Consider the following 20377-nt stretch of genomic DNA (forward strand, 5'->3'; position numbering starts at 1 on the left):
GACTGGATCCAGCCGCACCCAGACTCCTCTCTGAGAAGGAGTTTAGAAAGCCAGGGGGTCCTTTCCGAACCTCGTGACTCAACGGGAGGATCTCCCTGACAGCTGGTCTGACCCTGGCCTCTATGCGGTAAATAATCGGGTGTACCCTGGCATCGAATCTCGTAAAACACTGTCGCATTCACTGCTAACTTTGTTAAATCACTGTTTTATGTTAATAAACATTTCACTACTTCTCTCTTACAAGTGAAGTTAAGCACTCCGCCCGCGACACCTGGCGTGGTCGGCAGGATGTCAGGAGTTATCACTGATTATTTACGGAGGCATGGAGTGAACTCGAGCCCCAAATTCTCAGAGGAATGGGCTCGTGATAATTGGTACAATTGGGAAGTCGTTGAAGAGCACTTAGAAGCAATTAGGGGCCGTATAAAGGATGGAAAAGATAAGGGAGTCACCTGCAAGATGTTAGGCACTTGTTTAGAAGCCGCGTACCAAGACAGGGAGAATAGAGATAGGAGACAGCAGGACCTAGAGAAGGAAATAGAGAGCAGGAAAGCAACTGAGTTACTACTATCTTTTAAAAATGAACAGCTGCGAAAACAATTGCAGGAAGAAAAGGGGAAAAGGCAGAAATTGGGAGAAAAGGTCGAAATGATGCTTATACAGGCTCCCCACCCCCCTGACATTGTACAGATTAGAAAACTGATAGTATCCCCTGAAGATTGGGACGGAAACATTTGGGGTGATCCCGATGATAGCAAGTCAGAAGAAGACGTTCCTTTGTTTCCCACAAATCCTCCCACATACGAAGCCAGACCCATTGTTAAAACAGAAGTAACTGCGGGACCTCGGAGTGGTAATCCACGGCATTCTACACAAACTAGCACCTGGGATCTGTTGCAATTGACAAGTTTGCAAGAGAGATATAGCAGAAATCCCGGTGAAACTGAATACTTGTGGCGAGTATGCTTAACTGGCGGCGACAGAATCATTTTAAGCTGGGATGAAGCCAGTGGTTATTGGGGTCCAGGAGTTTTCTTAAATTTAGGACCTGATCCGGCAGATCCACCCCATTCTATCACCAGCCGAGTAGCTTATTGGGCGGGAGGAATCGACACCATGGAGCTGGGTGAGCCCTCTATAATCCCCATCAGATCTCTAGGTGAGTTATCCACAGCCCTCACCAAAGCCGCTTGCACACAAGCCATGCACGAACGAGGACACCACGAGGTCCCACTATCTGCTGCAGTAGATTTTGCAATATTAAAGCCACTGGTCAGAGGAGCCCCCGCAGTTCTTAAACGTCACCTTGCTGCAAAACGGGATGAGATTAGAAGAGATACCGAATTTAATACACAGGGCAATCGTCCTCCCAGGCAAATCCCTACCTGGGCAGAATTAATGCACAGCATGGTTAACTAGTGCCGTGAAATGGGCTGGGACGACGGTGCAGCAGTCGAAAAACAAAGCCAGAAATTCCGGGGAGGAGATCACAAATTAAGACCCGTTAAACAGGGAACAGGAGTTAAATCAAAGGGAAATAAAAACTTGCAAACAGAGTCTCGAGAAAAGAGGAATGAATTGTGGAGGAAAGCATTAGCACTAGGCATTCCCAGAGCCGCGATTCAAGGTCGGCCTACTGGCATTATCTTGAGTCCGATTGAAGCATTCCAGAAACGAGATAGCGGTGGAAGCAGAGACTGTATTTCAACTTCTTTAAAGGAGGATAATCCCTTTCTCCCTCTTAAGGAGGAATTGCAGGACACCAAGTCAAAAAACGAGTAATGTCCGGAAGGCAATTGGGCCTGCCTGTCCGGCAAGTGGAGGTTTATCAGTGGGTAGCTGATGATGGCCCATACGTATTAATTCCAGTTGGTCCTCGAAGACAATTAGTAAAGTTTTTAATAGATACGGGGGCACAAATTTCGATACTAACACAACAAGATGCCGAGAAGCTGGGCGTGCAATCCGGCCGGCAAAGAGTTAGAATTACAGGTGTGAACAGGGGAACTGATGTACGTCAAACTGCTGCGGCTAGTTTATGGCTCCCGGGCGAGAAGCGCATGTCATCTACTCGCTTTGCAATTAAAGTTCATCATGAAAATATTTTAGGTTTTGATATTTTAAACGGCCGAACCTGGTGTCTGCTGGATGGCAGCGTGTGGTCTTTCGGCTCAAGCACTGACCGTACCCTGTGCGGAAACCAGGAAGCCGCGGTGCGGGTGCCCCGCTCAGCCCCTGCGCTCCCCGAGTCAAAGATGACAAACGTACCGCAGAACCCGATCTCTGCTGAGGCACGAAAGGGCATTTCCGAAGTCATAGCTGATTTAGAGAAAAGACATTATCTCCAGAACCCACTCCCCATATAACTCCCCTGCCTGGCCGGTTCGGAAACCGGATGGGAGGTGGCATTTAACAGTCGATTACCGTCGTCTAAATGCTAATACAGCCCCGCTAACGGCCGCTGTACCAAACGTTGCGACTTCAACAGCTACTCTGCAAGCAGCTGCCCGCCCATGGATGGCGACATTAGATGTAAACACTATGTTCTTTATGGTTCCCTTGAAGGAGGAGGATAAAGACAAGTTCGCTTTCGCTCGGGAGGGAATACAATATACCTTTAACAGACTCCCACAGGGGTATAAACATTCACCCCCAATTGCTTATGCCGCGCTCGCCGAACTTTTGCAGACAGTCTCACTCCCCCAAGGTGTGAAACTGTACCCATATATAGATGATATTCTGATTGGAGGAACTTCTCCTAAGACAGTGGGGGAAGCAGCAGCAGCAGTGTGGCAAGCACTAAATAAAGCAGAAATTGAGGTTCCACCTGGAAAACGTCAGGGACCAAGTAAAGAAGTAAAATTTTTAGGTACTTGCTGGATAGCAGGCGGTGCTGTGATTCCTCCGGATACCTTAAGAACAATTAAAGAGCTGCAAATGCCACAATCAAGGAAGGAGTTACAACAATGAATGGGAACTTTAGGATAATGGAGGAAACATGTGCCTGGATTTTCGGTATTGTGCCTATGACCTTAATTAAATCTCGTGGCCCACGTGCCTGGGAAGCTACCGATAGCAGTGGTGCAAAACACAGAATTAGTGCACGATGGATTTTTCCTTTTTGTTAATGGGGTAATCTGTTCGGACTCTCCCCACCGAAACAAGTCTTTGTTTTCTCTTACAGCACCCTGCAGGATGGCAAAAGGAAGTGCTGTGTTCCTGTTAATATTCCAAACCTCAGCAATGCTGCTTCTAACCTGTGGTTGAAGAACCCTAGAGTGGCCATGGTTTCAAGCTCGTGTTAAGTATACCGGGAGCATGGGAATACACTCTAGGAAGGGAGATTTAAATCTTTCCACTGTGGTCATGCATGGAAGCAAAGTATACTTAGGAAATGAATGGAGCTGGGATACAGATGGAACTAATGGAGTTCTCCAACTTCAGGGAACAGCAGGGAAAAGAATTCAAATAGGGTGCCAGATGATCAATGGGTCTACCCATGAGAAAGCATCTCAGATTTCAGTGTATAGCACTGTATCAAATCCAATAATCAATGGTATGAAACAGTGGGCCTCTGTAAAATTGTACCTTCATTGGTACAATTTTACCTTAGTAGAACCTGGTTTTGTAGTCTGTCTCTGGGCTTGCCGTAGTGTGGGGCTATCATTTCAATTCAAAATTGACATTACTGAGCCTCATATGACAACATCCACACCGATTGTAAATGATGAGAAAACTCTATCCCCACAAATTTCTGAAATTGGACCATATATGATCAAAAATACAGGCCAACAACAAGTGTTATTTAATCCATCATGGTCTCTTAAACGAGTAGAATTAGTGATGCAAATTAACATCTCTACCATCAAACCAGCCTATTCATCATTCCTGAGTACATCGTACGCAGGATGGTTAGCATGGTTACATGGGCAAACATTCACCTCTCCAAGACGAACAAGGAGAGATGCGACTGGTATCATAGGGAGAAGACTGGGAGTCTTAAATAGTATAGAAGCTGAAGTACTTGCAAATAAACTAAGCACAACAATAAGTGGTTTAAACAAATTGGAACACCCATTGCAATCTTCCCTATTAGCACTCGGAACTAACAATGGCTTTTATCTGACGTATTACCTCAGTGGGAAAGAGTTAATAAGAGGGATCACCAATTGATTGTGGATGCCCTTGGTGTAGCCCAAACCAATGTTTCTCTAGCTCTTAGTTGTGTCCAAGCTCCGCTGTGGATGCAATCTACGGTAGCAGCAATTGTACGAGAAGGTGAAGAAGGTACCTTGCCCACTGAAATTCAAAAAGTAATCTGGGATAATGCAATTGAATTTGAAAGGGAATTTCAATCCTTGTGGTATTTAGTCAATTTTACTTACGACCCCATCAACAACAAGGCTACAGCTTTTGTCCTAACAATATGCAATGCTTTGGTATACACCATATACCCCATCATTGCACTAGGATTAAATCACAATGGAACTATACACTATCCATTAGAACATAGAGTGTGGGCCCAATGGAATGGGAACAAATGGCAGACCGTTGATGTTAATGCATGCATTGTACGAGAACAACAAGGATTTATTTGTGAGAGTAACACCATCAAAGCCCAAGATGTTTGTCTTGACACTGAACAGAACGTTTGTCATTTTGAGATACATCTTGATGAAAATCCTGAAACTGTACTCATATATGTTGGAAAAGGATGTGTTTGTATGAGAACCCTTTGTAATACTATATTCATAGATAATGTCACTGTAGATACAAGTAATCACTCAAATGTTTGTATTTGTAATTTCACTACAATTATGGAATGTGACTTCAATTATTTAGCTCCTGTTACGTCTTATCAGTTGCTACAATCTAATTATACATTGATTCAAGATTTGTTGCCTACACCTATCGGAATGAATCTTACATTGGTGAAGAAACTACTACAGCACGATGACCTGGTCAGCTGCTAGAATGAATTCGAAATAATGGACACAAAACTTTAATCACGGTTCAGCATGATACAGAAGAGATACACTGTGTCTTTGAAAGAGTGAAAAAGGGTGGAGAACACCATCGGTGGGAAATTCTCCTTGGATGGTCACCAACAGCAATGGGACTGTTTAATTGTATGCTTCACCCAGTTGTGATCTTGCTAGTCCTAATTTTAATATGTTTGTTGCTTATAGTTATGTGGTATATAAAAGTTTGGTACTTGACCAAACAAATAACCCAACTTCAATCACCCAAAAGATACAAATTAACAAATAACAAATAGCAGAGCTTCACTGTCTACTTACCATGAATCTCTAAGCGCAAAACCTATTTAGCACACTATTTATGGCACAGAGGCAAGAGGTGACCGCACCACCACTCTGTGAAAGTAAGATGAATTGACTATAGTCACGGGGTGGAGTGTGGCGGTGCACTCTCCCCTTTCCCCCTGCCCGGCTCCTGCTCAAGCCATGGCCATCAGCAGGAGTTGCTATGAGTTGCACTTGAACTGTGGGAGATGGCTGGCAACATAACCAAAACACTGTCTGGAGTGGGGACCTAGCTATCTTGTTCCCGTGAGAATATGACTATAGGTCAATTATCTTACTCCATAAATAGCGGACAGCCCAAGAGCCCTTTGAGCTCTCCTGCACGGCAGCGGGCTGCACGACAGGACCTCCCCTTGAGTGGGGACGCTCGCTTAAGGTTCTTCTCCTCGAGGTTGAGAGATTCCTCGCCGCAACAGATTCTCAGTAAGTGACTAATAGCATGCTAAACTTTGAAATTTTAGCTAAGTGATACAAGGATTGATTGCGCATATATAATCCTTTAGACATAAACCATTGACCAAGTCTGGGACTAGGACTGGATCCAGCCGCACCCAGACTCCTCCCTGAGAAGGAGTTTAGAAAGCCAGGGGGTCCTTTCCGAACCTCGTGACTCAACGGGAGGGTCTCCCTGACAGCTGGTCTGACCCTGGCCTCTATGCGGTAAATAATCAGGTGTACCCTGGCATCGAATCTCGTAAAACACTGTCGCATTCACTGCTAACTTTGTTAAATCACTGTTTTATGTTAATAAACATTTCACTGCTTCTCCCTTACAAGTGAAGTTAATCACTCCACCTGCGACACAGAGCAAGAGGGAAGTGTGAAAGTTTTTCTGCTTCAGTGATGAAACAGGGGTAAGGATACCATAGGAAAATCGTTGGTAAAATTGAAAGACTGGATTCACAGGCTAGTGAATAGAAATATAGCGACAGAAGTGTTCAGCAGAATTTTAAAAAATATGGTCACAACTTGGCTCCTTGATGCATACTGAAATATCTAAGTATACAGAATTTTAAATATGTTTGCACCAGACTTAACTCAGGATTAATCTGCCAAAAAAGGAAGAAATTGGATTTAACTTATTAAAAAATCCGAACTAGCTTACCATTTCTACAGACTGAAAATTCAGCACTGAAAATTTTTATTTATGCATGTTGTGGGAGCATTTACAAAAAAATGCAAGGGCACTTGACCATTTGTCTTTCACAGTTTTTTGTTTTCTTTTTCTTTAATAACATTAGGAAAAGGAATGGGGACAAAATCATGTGTTTCAAAAATTCTGTTTATAAGTGAAATCCGTAATTAATCCAAGTTGAAAGGTTATAATTTTTATTTCTTTGCAAGCAACATTCTAGATATTTCATTTAAATACCATTTAATCCCTGACAAAAATCTGCAAAGCCCTACATATTTAACATTTCTGTGGTTCAGAAATACAAAGAAAACACAGAAATATCACAAGCTGTATGGCACCACCACCCCCTCTTACAAATTTTCTTTGGCTGTATGGTGGAGTGCCCCCTCCTTCTCATTAATAAGAGCATTGGTACTTTAAACAGTATCTGTACATTTTCATACTGTTGCCAGACTGGGTGTGTTGGGGACAGTCACAGCGGAGCAGCTCCAATGGTGTTCAGGATGTTGGGGGGCTGGACTAGATGACCTTTAAAGGCCCCTTCCAACCCAAACTATTCTATGATTCCGCCCCTCTGCGCCTTTCTGGTGAGACCCCCAGCTGGAGCGCTGCATCTGGAGTCCTCACACAAGAAAGACATGGACCTGTTGGTGTGGGTCCAGAGGAGGGCCACGAAGACAATGGATGGAGCAACTCTCCGGTGAGGACAGGCTGAGAGAGTTGTGGTTGTTCAGCCTGGAGAAGAGAAGGCTCGGGGGGGACCTTATTGTGGCCTTTCAGTACTTAAAGGGAGCTTATAAGAAAGATGGGGACAAACTTTTCATCAGGGCCTGTTGCGATAAGGCAAGGGGTAATGGTTTTAACCTAAAAGAGGGATTTTTTTTACAATGAGAGTCGTGAAACACTGGAACAGGTTGCCCAGAGGTGGTTAGTACCTCACTCCCAGAAACATTCAACATCAGGTTGGATGGAGCTTTGATTGACCTGATCTAGTGAGAGATGTCCCTGCTCATTGCAGGGGGGGTGGAACTAGATAGTCTTTAAGGTCCCTTCCAACCCAAACTATTCTACGATTCTATGATTCAGTATGATGCTTGCCAGAGGGGGTTAGGAAGAGCGTCTGCCTGTTAGCAGTCAGGTATGATTCACACAACAGGCTGTATGCCCCACATGCAAAACATGTGGTTTCAGAAAACAGATGCAACCGACAAGTGCCAACACATTAATTAATTATCACATACTTCCTTTTATGTCTCCCCGCTCATGTTTTGGAAGCATTACGATAATTATTTGCAGCATGTTCAGTGCCTCGGGTTTTGCAGAACAGCTATTTAGACACTCAGTTCCTCAGTGGGAACAGACACTTCAACAGGCTGAAGCTCTTCAGCCGGGTGGGAGGCAGGAGCCAGCGGTCTGCCGACCCCCAGCGCGGCCTGCCGCGCCCCCGGCCATGCCGCAGCGCCCCGGGCGGAGACTCAACGCCCCACGCGCATCTTCCGCAGGGTCCCGGGCACATGGTGAGGTAAGCGTAGGCTTGCCCACGGCTGAGTTTCACAGGGCTCGCCTGCCCAGCCGGCGGCAGCCTCAGCGGCCCCGCCGGCGAGCGGGCCAGATGGCCTGAGGGGCCCGGCGCAGGCCGTGTCACCATGGCAACCCCCCGGGGCGGCCGGGGGCGGGGCCGCCGGCGGGGCGGGGCGAGGCGGTGGGAAGTGACGGCGCATGCGCCGAGCCGCTTCCCCCTCTTCTTCCCCCCCCGCCGTATCTCCGGGAACAGCGGGACGCTTACAGTGGCGCATGCGCAAAGCGGCACTCAGTGGGCGGCGCATGCGCCCCCCGCCGTCTCCCCCCCGCACTTCCCCCCGTCCCGCGTGGGCGTTTCAGTGGGGTGGGCAGGGGAGCGAAATGGCAACCGGAAGCGGAAGCGCCGCACGCAAGTAAACCGCTTTTCCCTTCAGTCAGGCGGACGCCGCCGCGCTTCCCTCTGCCCGCGCGCCCGGCCTCGCTGCGCGGCGCCGAGCCCCAACCGCCCTAACTGCCGCCGCCCCCCGACCAACCGCCAGCCCAACCGCTCGCCGGCCCAGCCGCCGGCCGGCAGCGAGCTGCCGCCAGCCGGGGGAGGGGCTCCTGCCCGCCGCGCCGTCGCCCTCGCCGCCGCCTCGCCCGCCCGCGTCTCTGCTAGGCGGCCGCGATGTCTGACAAGGAGTTCATGTGGGCTCTCAAAAATGGAGACTTGGATGAGGTGAAGGACTACGTGGCCAAGGTAGGAGGAGGAAGCGGCGGCGAGGGCCTGGGGTGGGCGAGGCGGCGCTGCGGGCTGAGGAGGGAAGGATGTGCAGGGAGCCTTCAGGGCCCTCCGTTCGTGAGTCGACCGGGCGGGGCCGCGGGGGTGGCAGGAACCGCGACATGCCTGGGGGCAGGCTCTGTGGGAAGTTCCCGCGGTGGCGGTGAGGGTCCAGGCGGCAGGGCGCGCTCCTTCGCCCCCTCCTCGCTGCTCTCTCGGTTCCTGGGGTTCCTTTTTTCACCCGCCGCCCTGTTCCCCTCCTGCCCCCCGGGTCGACTCTTGTGCGTTCATATGTGCTGGCAGTACGTGAAACTTTCTAGATTGACAGTCCATATCCCAGTCCTGCCTCCCTGATCCTACGTGTATATGCATATGTGTGGCCTTGGTTTGGTTATCCTTCATCTCTGTGCCTCAGGGTTCATCCTTAATAGGGTGATGCTAAGCTACCGGGTGTGTTGAGGCTTAATTCGTTAACCTTCTGTAAAGTGTTTTGGTGTCTGGTTAGGGTGAGTGCTATTGGAACAGTAGGCACCCGTGTAATGGGTGAATAATCTTCAGGTACATTGTAGTATTTGGAGGCTGGATTCTGTCCTCATTTGCCTTCAGTTGTCAATGAGGTTTGTGGGAAAAGCGTACATAAGGGCAAGATACCGCTTCACTGAATCCTTAGCGTTCAGGAATATCGTCTAGAAACTGTTACATCAGAGCAGAGGTTTACATGTAATTTAGCTATAATTATTTAGATCTCTGAACAAGTTAATGATTGTCTTTGGGAGCTTGACACATGCTGACGTATCTTGCTGTGATGACTTGAGTTCTTCCTGCTCCACTTGTCAACTTTGGTTGAAAAGCACTACCCAAACTTATAGCGCTCTTGGCAAAAAGAAATGTGTGCAAGTACTTCCAGCTGCTTTAGTACAAAGTCCAACAGATTAGCTTGAATAGTCTTCTCTGACAGTTTCAGCTACTGGACTTTGCATCAAAGTGGCTGTGCACTCACATACTCTGCTCTCTTTGTATAGTGCTAGAGGTAATAACTGGGAATAATATAATTATCCCACTTCATCTGTTTGATAAGGGTCATGTACCTATGTGTGTGTAATGAAGTTGAATACTACGTTAATGCGTCTTATTTCTTCTCCGTTTTGGGGGCCTCCAGAGTGTTTCAGCAGCAGATTTGGATTCTTGCTACAGGTTTTACAGGAATTTCGTGTATACCTAGAGAGCTCACTGCACAATACTTGTGTATCTGTTGCTGAGGCAAAAACTTTGGCAGTAACCATCTTGAATCAGTTTATATCTACAAGATCACTGCAGTACTAATTACAAAGCTTTTCTTTGTATTCCCACTGTGGAAGAGTCGCACTGCAACTCATGTAGCAAATGGATTTATGTGATCACTCTTCATCCGCTTCAGTGCAAAGTCAAATACTTAGTTCTATCTTCTACTGAAAGAGGCTTGAGCCAGCCTCGATGATGCTATAGTAAAGAGGCTGAAGGGCATCATCTGACTGTACTAATGAGGCAGAAATCCTTAAAAGAGAGATACTGTCTGTGGTTAGATGATTACAGTAAAAGAAGCCTACGATCCTTGAACAATCTTACATTTTAGAACTGCTTCTAATGTAGAATGGGAATAAACTATGGGAATTTAGAACTGCTTCTAACGTAGAATGGGAATAAACTATGGGAATTTTCTGCTTATTTGCAAACAAATCTTGTTAATTTCTTTCTCCCATGTGCAAATATGCTTTCTGTCATCAGCTGTTCAGCATCCTACTTGCCAGTAACAGGAGAAGTCTAATGTTTTCTTTTCAGTTCATTATGTTTTCTTGACAGATTGCGGGCTAGTAAACTCTTAGCATGGTTTCCTGTGGAAACAAAGCTTATATGAGCAAGTTTGGACTGCTCCTCTTCCTTCCTTGTGGTTTGTTAATTTTTTGGCTAATTTCTGGTTTTATAGGGGTACTGGTGGGTTTTGTGAAACTGAACGAAGAAAAGGGAGGTACCTTCAGGGAAGAAAAGAGTATAAGAATGAGCTTATGTTTCACTGCACAACAGGAAATGTACATTGAGGAGGGGCAAGAGAACTCTATAAATCCTTGGACTGTACGAGAAGCCTCAGTTGGAACTTCACACTCTTCGTTCCCAAATTAATGAAATATGTGAGGGCAAATCATGCTTTCATAGTTACAGTTCTTAGAAAAGTATCTTTTCCATGCTGGATGTTCTCTTTTGACTGTCTTTCTTATCGGCTGTATGGCTTCTGCTCCCTGCTGCTTTCCTGTTCTAAGTATGATTTAACATTCAGGAATTTTACTTATATAAACTTTGCAGTAGCAGAAATTTCCTCTGCCTGTAATGTGGGAGGCAGTCTTATATATCTTACAGTCTGCTTCTTCATAAAATTCTTTCTTGTCTGTCTTCCTGAAACTTGATTTCCAACTTCTCATTTGTTTTGTTTCTTGTTCTAGTCTTGTTTCCTCATTAGTTGATTGAAAACAATACAGCTTTTGACTATAGTATTGCCGTTTTACTGGCAATTACAACATAAAGGGTTTGACCTCTGATTTTGTTTCATACCTGAATGGCAGGGCTTGAAATGCTGACCAGATGACCCTGGGCACTTTAAGAATAATAGTAAAAATGGATGTCGTCATTCAGGCTAGAAGAGTTGAACTCTGATAATCAGATAATCTTCACTTGTGTGTAATAAATTGTGGAGGTTCTGTCTTTGGAGCCATTAGTATCTCTCTCTTTTTTTTTTTTTTTTTTTTAATCTCAGATTTGGTTAGTAGGTACCAAGAAAATGGTAGCTTAATGTCTCTCAGACTTTGATTCAAACAGCAGGTGAAACTTACTTAAAGTACAATGTGAAAACCTTTCTTTTCAATGACATGGTTTATCTTCTGTAAGTAGAAAAAGTTTCTGCCACTTCAGTAGTTCTTGGACAAAGAAAGGTTACAGAGGCAGAAGAGTCTCCATTTGCATTTTATGTATTTCTGTGTAAAGAGATCTTGCATTCTCCTAAAGATGCTTTATTCAGAAAGAATCTTTCACAGAAACAGTAGTTTTGAGGGTGGCAGTGAAACAAACCAATGCCAAATGATACTGTTTTGTTGCCTAGTAAAAGAGATCTTAGTGCTGCCAGTCTGTGCATTTGGAAGACATTGTTGTCTTCTACTCAATAAAAATGTGAAAGATTAATTGTAAAGTTTGAATAGTCCTGTAAGATGTCTGCCTTTTGTAAGAAACACCTTATTGGTCTCTGTTTCTTGACTTGTGTCAACTTTTTCTTTATGGTAAATGTTAAATTTCTACTGAAGTACTGTAGTTAATATGTTATGCTAACACTTAATGGTGTCATCTATTTTTATGATAACTAGATTAAACAGTAGTTCTTACTGTTAGCTTTCTTTGATGTCTTCCTTTTGAATATAGCCAACATATATTGTCTTCAGAGGTGTCTTTGCAGGAACTGAGGGGATTGAAGGAATTCTGCACTCTTCCCACGTACATCCACTCAAATTCTTGAAATTCACCAAGAAAGCAGAAGCTTTCATGGGAATAGATGAATCAAATGTGCAGTTAAATGCGTAAGGAGGACCCACGCGGACTAGAGACGTTTGCTTCCCTCAAGGGAGGGAACAGAGGTTAAAAAGTACTAGTTAGAAGAAGAGCAGGGTATATTAAACCTGCAGAACTTCTTAACGTGAATGGTGTTTGCTTTTTTTCCTTTTCTTTATCCTGCTTCCCCAGTGGCTAAGTATAATTCCTGTTCAGTCTCTACACACAAAGTTTTTGGCAAGATAAACTTGGATTTGTAAGAAAGAGGTTACAATAAATGTTTGTTCTACAGTAATTTCATCTCCCATAGCTTAACTGAGAATTCCTCACTTTGTGAGCTGCCGTAATCCCTTATATCGTTGCTTCCTAAACACACCACTGCTTACAGTTATGTTTGATAAATCATCTAACCTAATACTATAAGAATATAGGACAGTCAACCAAACTGGAAGCACCAGATTTTTCCTACTGGGAAGCTGAAGTGATGGTAGGCTGTGAAACAAATGTTTTCAGAAAGTATGTACATGTATCCTTGGCTAGTAGGCATTTCCGGTGTGGAGTCTTGTTTTTTTAAAGGACAAAACAAACAAAACTAAATCCCTAGAGGACCTTCAATAACTCAACTAGAAAACAGCAACTACCTGTGCATCCTTCACAAAATTATGATACTAGTTGCAGTTCTTTGGGGAATAATGATGTTTGTATACATGTTTTGAGAAATGCAGAAAACTTGACTACTGCAAAACTAACTGAAGAGACTAAACCAAAAACATTGTTTAGAAATACCGTTTTGAAAAAGAGGTAGCGGTCAGGGGTATAGTTAAGGTTTAAGTGTTGTGAAAAAGAGAAGATACTTAAATATGTCTGCGAGAAGAATGATTAGAATGGAGAAATAACTTTTGAGGGGTAACCTCTGTTCTTTTGGGTGTCCATTGAAATGACTTCTACTCCTTAAGAAACAAAGTAAATGAAAAGGAACACTTAAACGGTTATTATATTTGGATGGATTACCTGAGCTACAGATTAACCATACCATGGATATATTGAAATTCACCCTGCCTCGCTATGTTGAATGCTGAAATGCACTTCATTATTATAGCTGCATTGATATCTGAATTGCCTCTGGTTTGGAAACAGTTTTCTTGCCTTTAAGTGACAGAGAGCCTGCAATCCTTGCTGGATTACAGTGCAGTGCAAGTATACTTTAGCAGTTTGTCCAGGGGCATATCAGGGCTAGCACTGACCTGTGAGCTGCTGGACTGAGTTTATCCCTTGTGGAGCCTCTTGGATATCTCTGTATTGTAACTCCTCAGTTTTATGCTAATACTTGTACTATATGGGTTTTTCTTTATCTGGAGTATTCTAGGCCTTCTGTCGTTTTCCTCTTGATCACTGTTGAGTGAGCTGGAGTGTGATTTCTAAAGATACAGTTTTGGTTTACTGCTTAGTTCTACTTGAAGTTGGTGTTCAATTTACTGTTTGTAAATTTGAACATGATGACCTAAACCTTTCTTTTAAGAAACAAGACAGTTGCTTGCTATAGTAACCTGCTGTTAGCAGGTTCCATATTTGTGGTAGAATTACTCTTAGCTAAAATGCCATAAATATACTGGAAAAACTTTCAGAAGAACACAGCTTGGCAGCTGCTTTTTAGTAGTGAGTACAATAAGACGTATAAGGTTGATGGACAAACACCTTTTCAGGATGGCTAATTAATATCCCTGGTCTGACCCGAAAGAGTCTGAGGACATGTGTCAAAGAGTTGCTCACAAATATTAATAGTTTGTGCATCAATTCTGTAAGTAGTTTATAGGAGCAACATGGAGTTACAAACTCACCTGTAAACCTGGCGTTGTGGTGGAATGTATGACTTGCTAACTGAATGAACATCCCAGAATTCTAAAACCTGTCCTTTTTGTGAAGGTACAGATATAACTGATTCTGAAGCCATTTTCATCTGCAATGTACACAGAGTTCATAAGACAGATCACAAATCTGGAACTGTTGAATGTAGTAGTATCTTTCTGAGATGTTGATGTCAGGCCTATGATTGTTTTGTTTCATAGAATCATAGGGTTGGAAGGGACCTCTGGAGACCATCTAGTCCAACCCCCCTGCCAGAGCAGGGTCACCTACAGCAGGTTGCACAGGAACGCGTCCAGGGAGGTTTTGAATGTCTCCAGAGATGCAGACTCCGTCACCTCTCTGGATAGCCTGTTCCAGTGCTCTGCCACCTTCAAAGTAAAGAAGTTCCTCCTCATGTTTAGGTGGAACTTCCTATGCTCAAGTTTGTGCCCATTACCTCTTGTCCTGTCCCTGGGCACCACTGAAAAGAGCCTGGCCCCATCCTTCTGAAACCCACCCTTTAAGTATTTATAAGTGTTGATAGGGTCCCCCCTCAGCCGTCTTTTTTCCAGACTAAAAAGACCCAAATCCCTCAGCCTTTCTTCGTAAGAGAGGTGTTCCAGTCCCCTAATCATCTCGGTAGCCCTGGTAGTTTGGTCAATTGGCTTCTGTGCTCTGAAACTCTTGGTGGCTTTAAGAGGTTGCCTAAGTATGTGACTCATGTTTCACTTTTTTGTGCTTAAATAAAAAAAAAAATTAAGTACTTCCTTATTTGTTTCTGTTTGGGCTGTTCTTATTATGCTGACTTGTCCTGTGTCTAACTGGTGTTTGCTACAAAAAGTAGAGAGAGTGATCGAAATCAGATTTTAATAAGCTATTGAATTTAAATCTTTGCTGCTGAAAGTTTTACTAATGTATTCCGTTCCTTAAATTCCTGTTTTGTCTGAGTTTGTGGTCTCTAGTATAATAAGTATGATGGCACAAAGTTAAGGAATAAGTTATGAATAACAAGCAGAGAATCCAGTGGTGTGAGGAAAATATTTGCTTCTAGTACTGCTCCTTTTCCTCCCACCCTGCCTTATTCTAACCTCAGTTGTCCCTCTGGTATCAGTTTTATCTTTACCAAATCCTTGTTTTTCAAGCCTAGCTCTTGTCTTGCAATTCAGTTAGTTAATTTTGATTTCAATAGGAGGGCATACGGAAGGTGAGCTAAGCTCTCTAGAAGTCCAAGAGAACAATTCTGTAGTGGTTTGTATTCTGTCTCCATTTAAAATAATGTGCGGAAAGTTGTTTTAGTTGTGAAGATTATGCATTGAATGCTGACTTGGGTACCATGGACTTGGTAAGTCACGCAGGCCACATAAGTTAAAATACTGAATGAATGGATGTTGCCACAGTGTCAAAATGCATAAATAAAGAATCACGTGGACAGTTCACAATAGTCCAAGTAACTTCTGTATGCCTATTCTGAAGGAGCATATTCTTAACTGTTGAGATGACAGGACTTAAAGGTCAAACGTTCTACCCAAGTTTAAGGAGAACATAGTGGACTCACAAATGCAGGATTCTCAAGTCTGAGAATTTTTGAGACTGAAAGGCTCAAAGGAGTAGATGAAATGTCAAAGAGAAAATTTAGGAAAAGATATGGAAAGCTAGGGGATGTATAAAATTGTATTGCTTATGTCACATATTCATTTTTCTAATACATATCTCCAGCTGAGTGTTCTTAGCTGTTTTTCTATGGCTTTGTGTTTATATTTGTTTGAACTTCTGAGTATGTGTCCAGACAAAAGTATGAAAAAAAAATTACATCTTTGTACCTAATTTGTACACTTCCGAAGTTGAAGGTTTGTAGTAAGTTATTCTTAATTTTAGTTCCCCTAGCAAAAGCTCCATCTTGTATGTTGTATTTACCAATCAATACAATTCTGTGGAAAGAGACAGTTGTCACTTGTGCAGACAGATCTCCTATTACTAGGACAAAAGCAGTAGCTGGAATTACTAGATGCCAATAACTGACCAGTTGGTTATACAAGAGCTGTTTTTCTTACAAGTTGCAGTTTTAGCAGTTTTGAATAATTGGATATTTTTCTCCTTTAGCTTGTTATGCGGAGGGGCAGGTGCAAATTAGCACAGCTCATATTAAAGAGTTTGAAATCTTTATTGGATGCTGGATATACCATTGGCTTTTTTTACTGCAGGTTGATGTTAGAGCCTATGTTGATTGCAACCACCAATGGTGAATTCTCCAATCACATGCTACAGGTGGGGAGAGGAACAACAGTTTCCTTTAAATGTTTAAGGGACTGGTATCTGTGTTGTGCTCTCAACACAGTGCAGTTCTGTAGCTTTCTGACTTGGAAAGCAATACAGTGTTAATAAGTCCTATTGAACAAGCTACGGTTCTTGTCTTAATTCTCAGTTTGACTGGAATGTACTTGTGTGTATTTTGGTGTGTGTTGTTTGTTTTTTTGTTGTTGTTGTGTTTGTTTGTTTTTATATAAATAAAGGGACAGCAAGTAACTTGATGTTATCCTGAAAGTAGTTGAAATCCTGATGAAGGAGAGTAGGAAGGGAAAGAGAAATATGGTCTTGTAAACTAATAAACATGTGAGTATGGCTTTGAAGTAGCTTGAGGGACTTGGGTTTTGGTGCTTTTTAGCACTTTGCCCATTTTTACGGTCTCTATTAGTTTTTCGTGTGCAGTGTAGTTTTGTAGTTCATTACAGATACATATTATCCCAAGGGTTATTGTGTTTCTCCAAAGAAAGAATTTTTGTAACTTTCTTGCTACAACAAGAATGGTCTAGATTTTTGTCTTTGCTTATATCCATTGCTGCCTTCCTCACTGATTACAGGCCAAAAGGGAAATGGTGAAATCATTTTACTTAGCCTTCAGCTACACTTTGAAAATCAGAGTAATTGCATGCAGTGGCTAATAAGCTGAACAGACCAAAACATCACTAGAAAGGTATTCTGGAGATCTGCCTGTCATACTTCCAACCAAAGTTCAAAGAATATTCTGAAGCATATCTAATTATGGAGTCAGTTTATAAAACAGAGTTGTGTGCTCAAAGTTTCTTATGAGCTAAGATCAAGTCTTTATAGTTATTGTCGAATGACTGACACTTTCTTTCCCCAAACTGCAGTAACTTATGAACTTGCTTTTTAACACACTTGTGGCCTATAAATTAGTGATTAGCTTCAAGGAGGAAAGATGAGCTGGAAGGCCATTTGAGACAATAGGTAGAGAGCTGTCCATAGAACAGTTGCTGTCAGCATATCTCTTCTAAACTGTTTTGTTAATGATGCTATGAATACAAATACCATAGGAAATAAATGTTTTAAAAGGATTTTATGTTTGTTCAAAAACGCTTCCAGTACTTGATTCAAGTAATCCAATTGAGAGGAGGAGGTTTCAGGTTCTTATATAAAAAAGACTGGTCAGGAGAGTTCCAATGAGGTGAAATCTGCATTTCTGTGTATGGCCTGTATAAAAAATTTTGCGGGATCCTCTGTTTTCAAGTGGGGCATTTAGGAGAATCTTTATTTCTTGGATTTCTGGCTTCTCAGTAACTTTAATAATACTATTAACTCTTCCTTGACTAAAGGGGTGGATATTTAGCATGGTTTAAAAAACTTGAATCTAGCCTGTAATAAAGCACTAATTATCTGTTACTTAAATTTATCTCGGAGATAGTAACTAACTCAACAGTAAATGCATTTAATCTCAAAGTAGGTATTAGAGTATAACAGTCTTCAGTTCTTGTGACAAGTTAATAGACTGTACTTACTAAAGCACTGTCAACAGTAGTTCCTGGTAAAAACTGGAGAAAATAGCTTAACTTATGTAGATGGATTGTTTAAATTATAAAAGTGCAATATCAATATTGGTAAGTGTTAATGACAGTATTACAGTGAACTGAATACTCAAAGCGTATATAACTAGTTTACAGAGCCATTCTGTGGATATTAATGTGTATGGTTTTTTTAAGTATATACTGCTTGGAAAGCAGCATTTATTTTATGTATTTAAAAATAACTTTCCTGATCAAGTTTTTTTACTTCCATGTTTTGTGTGATTCCAGTCATCAGCTGCTTCAATGTATCAACAAAAATCTGTGTTAAGGCACAAAACTTATAGAACTTTTAATATTTCATATCTTTTTATGCATTGCTGTGTGAAGAAAATGTAAACTCAGTGTGCACAGGAAAATAATGACTGCTAATCTTAATATGAAAACTTCCTTAGAAGCTAAGCTTCATTGCTTTGGGTTTGACAGAACACTTGATCTTGCCTTGGACATATCCTTTGTTCAGATTCTAGAGAAATCAGTCATGCTTATGATGCTAAGCCCCAGTTACAACATTTGAATTCAGTATTTTTTAAACTATAGCAGTAATATTTTGAAGGTATACTCATCTTCCTGTTTATCCTTTCATGAATTCATGGAGTACAACCCTAACTTTGAGAACTCGTGTTTATTATTGTGGGTTGGTGTTTTTTTATTATTATTGTTAGTTTTTTAGATCATGCATAGAAGTCAGAATATCAAGCTGGCATCTATTGAAACTGAAACCAAATAGCTGGCACCTACTGTTCTCCTAGAAGGAAATCAGTCACTTCCTGGACATTCTTTGGACAACATGTACTGAGCATTTTAATACAGATGTTGAGGCTCTTACAGTAATTGAAAATGCTTTCATTCAGAGCTAGCAACCAAGTGCAGATTGGATGGTAATGGCTTTGATTCTTTGCTCAGATGGTTAACTTTTGGAGCAATGACCTAATGATGGAAATAGCCTGAATCCTATTACTAAACCTTTGGATTGCTTTATCCTTGAACTTAATATTTTACTCTAATACAAACTTAGTGGCACCAAGGAAGTGAAGCATGGTACAGTGTATTTTTATTTGTCCAAACTTGCTTTCAGAATTCCATGATTAGATGATCTGACGTGTTAAGCTTGAGTTTGTATGAAACTACATGAATAGGTGTTTTGTAGATTTTTCTGTTTTGATAGTGTTGTCTGTTGTCAGTCTGCTGATGGTATAGTACTGAATCACTGAGCCCTCATCTGATTTGTGGTTTAAGTATGGTTGATGTCTCCTGTTTAGCAATCATTTGGCACGCACGTGGGCTGGAGTATTTTCTGCTTAGTATACCCTCAGAGAGGATATCATCAGTGGGTAGAAATCAGATCATCCAAATCGGATCAAAATGCAGCAGTGTTAAAACATGGAGTCTGGCCAGTCACTTCTGGAGGAAAAACCCTTTTAAGCCAGCTCAGTGTTGCCTGTGAAAATGGATGCTGCACTGTGTTCGATGGATACAGTACTTAACACATCTCTTTAGAATGAACGTTAGTTTTATGTCAAGGTACACGGTCATTAGACCTGTCTGTGATTCCTTACAACCATTTAACCGCTAATTCTTATTTTTGGTTGTGACACATGATCATGTATGATAGACAAGCCCTCGTGCTATAACTAAAGCATTTTAATTTTAATTCCAAACTCTAACAATTCTTCTAAGCAGAGGTAGCTTGGAAAGTGTCTGATCATTGACTGTTTCTGTTTGTGATCTAGAATATTTAGTGCAGTAACACTCAGCAATTAAAATAGTAGTCTGGACGGAGAGTCTCTTGTTAGAATACCTTTGTCTGCTACAGCTTATTCTGTCAGAACTAGTTGCTGCCATTACTGTGAGCTGTTGCCTAACAGGCGAGTGCTTTTGGATGAAACTTCTAAATAGGAATTCATAAGAGCTAAGAGAAGCCACAAAACTGGTCCTTTTATTCCTGTTTCATCACTTGCTAATGGAAATGGTGAGTGGTTTCCACTATTTTTCACTTAAGTCTTAGATTAAGGATTTGTGGGGGGAGAACAACTGTTTTCGATAATGCATATGTTTGACACATCTCTGAAGCTGGGATTGTAGCATAAGTTTCTAGAAGCTGTAGCTAGGAAACAGTAGGTTCGTTACTGTTCTGTTGAACAACTCATGTATCAGGTTAGTTTGTCTCTAAAAGTGCTGATACAACAACTGAAGCACAAACGGCTCAGTAGTTCAGTTTATTTGGCAGTTGTTTCTGGACTTGTATTCTTTTGACTGAGACAAAAGACTTCAGATTGCATTTGATTATGGTTGATAAGCTAAATACTTGTTTACCACTAATAAATAAAACCTGAAAGTATGCTTGATAAGTACCTTTTTGTTGACT

The 20377-nt window shown here is 42.1% G+C and overlaps 1 protein-coding gene and 1 pseudogene across 1 annotated transcript in view; both read left to right on the forward strand.

Annotated features, from left to right (window-relative positions):
* The first annotated feature begins 3699 nt into the window (after positions 1 to 3699).
* On the forward strand, positions 3700 to 5271 carry LOC141737587 (uncharacterized; annotated as a pseudogene).
* A 3049-nt stretch (positions 5272 to 8320) lies between these two features.
* Positions 8321 to 20377, forward strand: part of MTPN (myotrophin) — a 42106-nt gene continuing 30049 nt past the window's right edge. Inside the window, exon 1 of the mRNA XM_074582857.1 lies at positions 8321 to 8719. Coding sequence (XP_074438958.1) covers positions 8648 to 8719 — 72 coding nt within the window. The 5' untranslated portion in view covers positions 8321 to 8647. The remainder of the gene's footprint in view (positions 8720 to 20377) is intronic.

Source organism: Larus michahellis, chromosome 1, assembly GCF_964199755.1.
Source record: "Larus michahellis chromosome 1, bLarMic1.1, whole genome shotgun sequence".
In the NCBI taxonomy this organism is placed as follows: Eukaryota; Metazoa; Chordata; class Aves; order Charadriiformes; family Laridae; genus Larus; species Larus michahellis.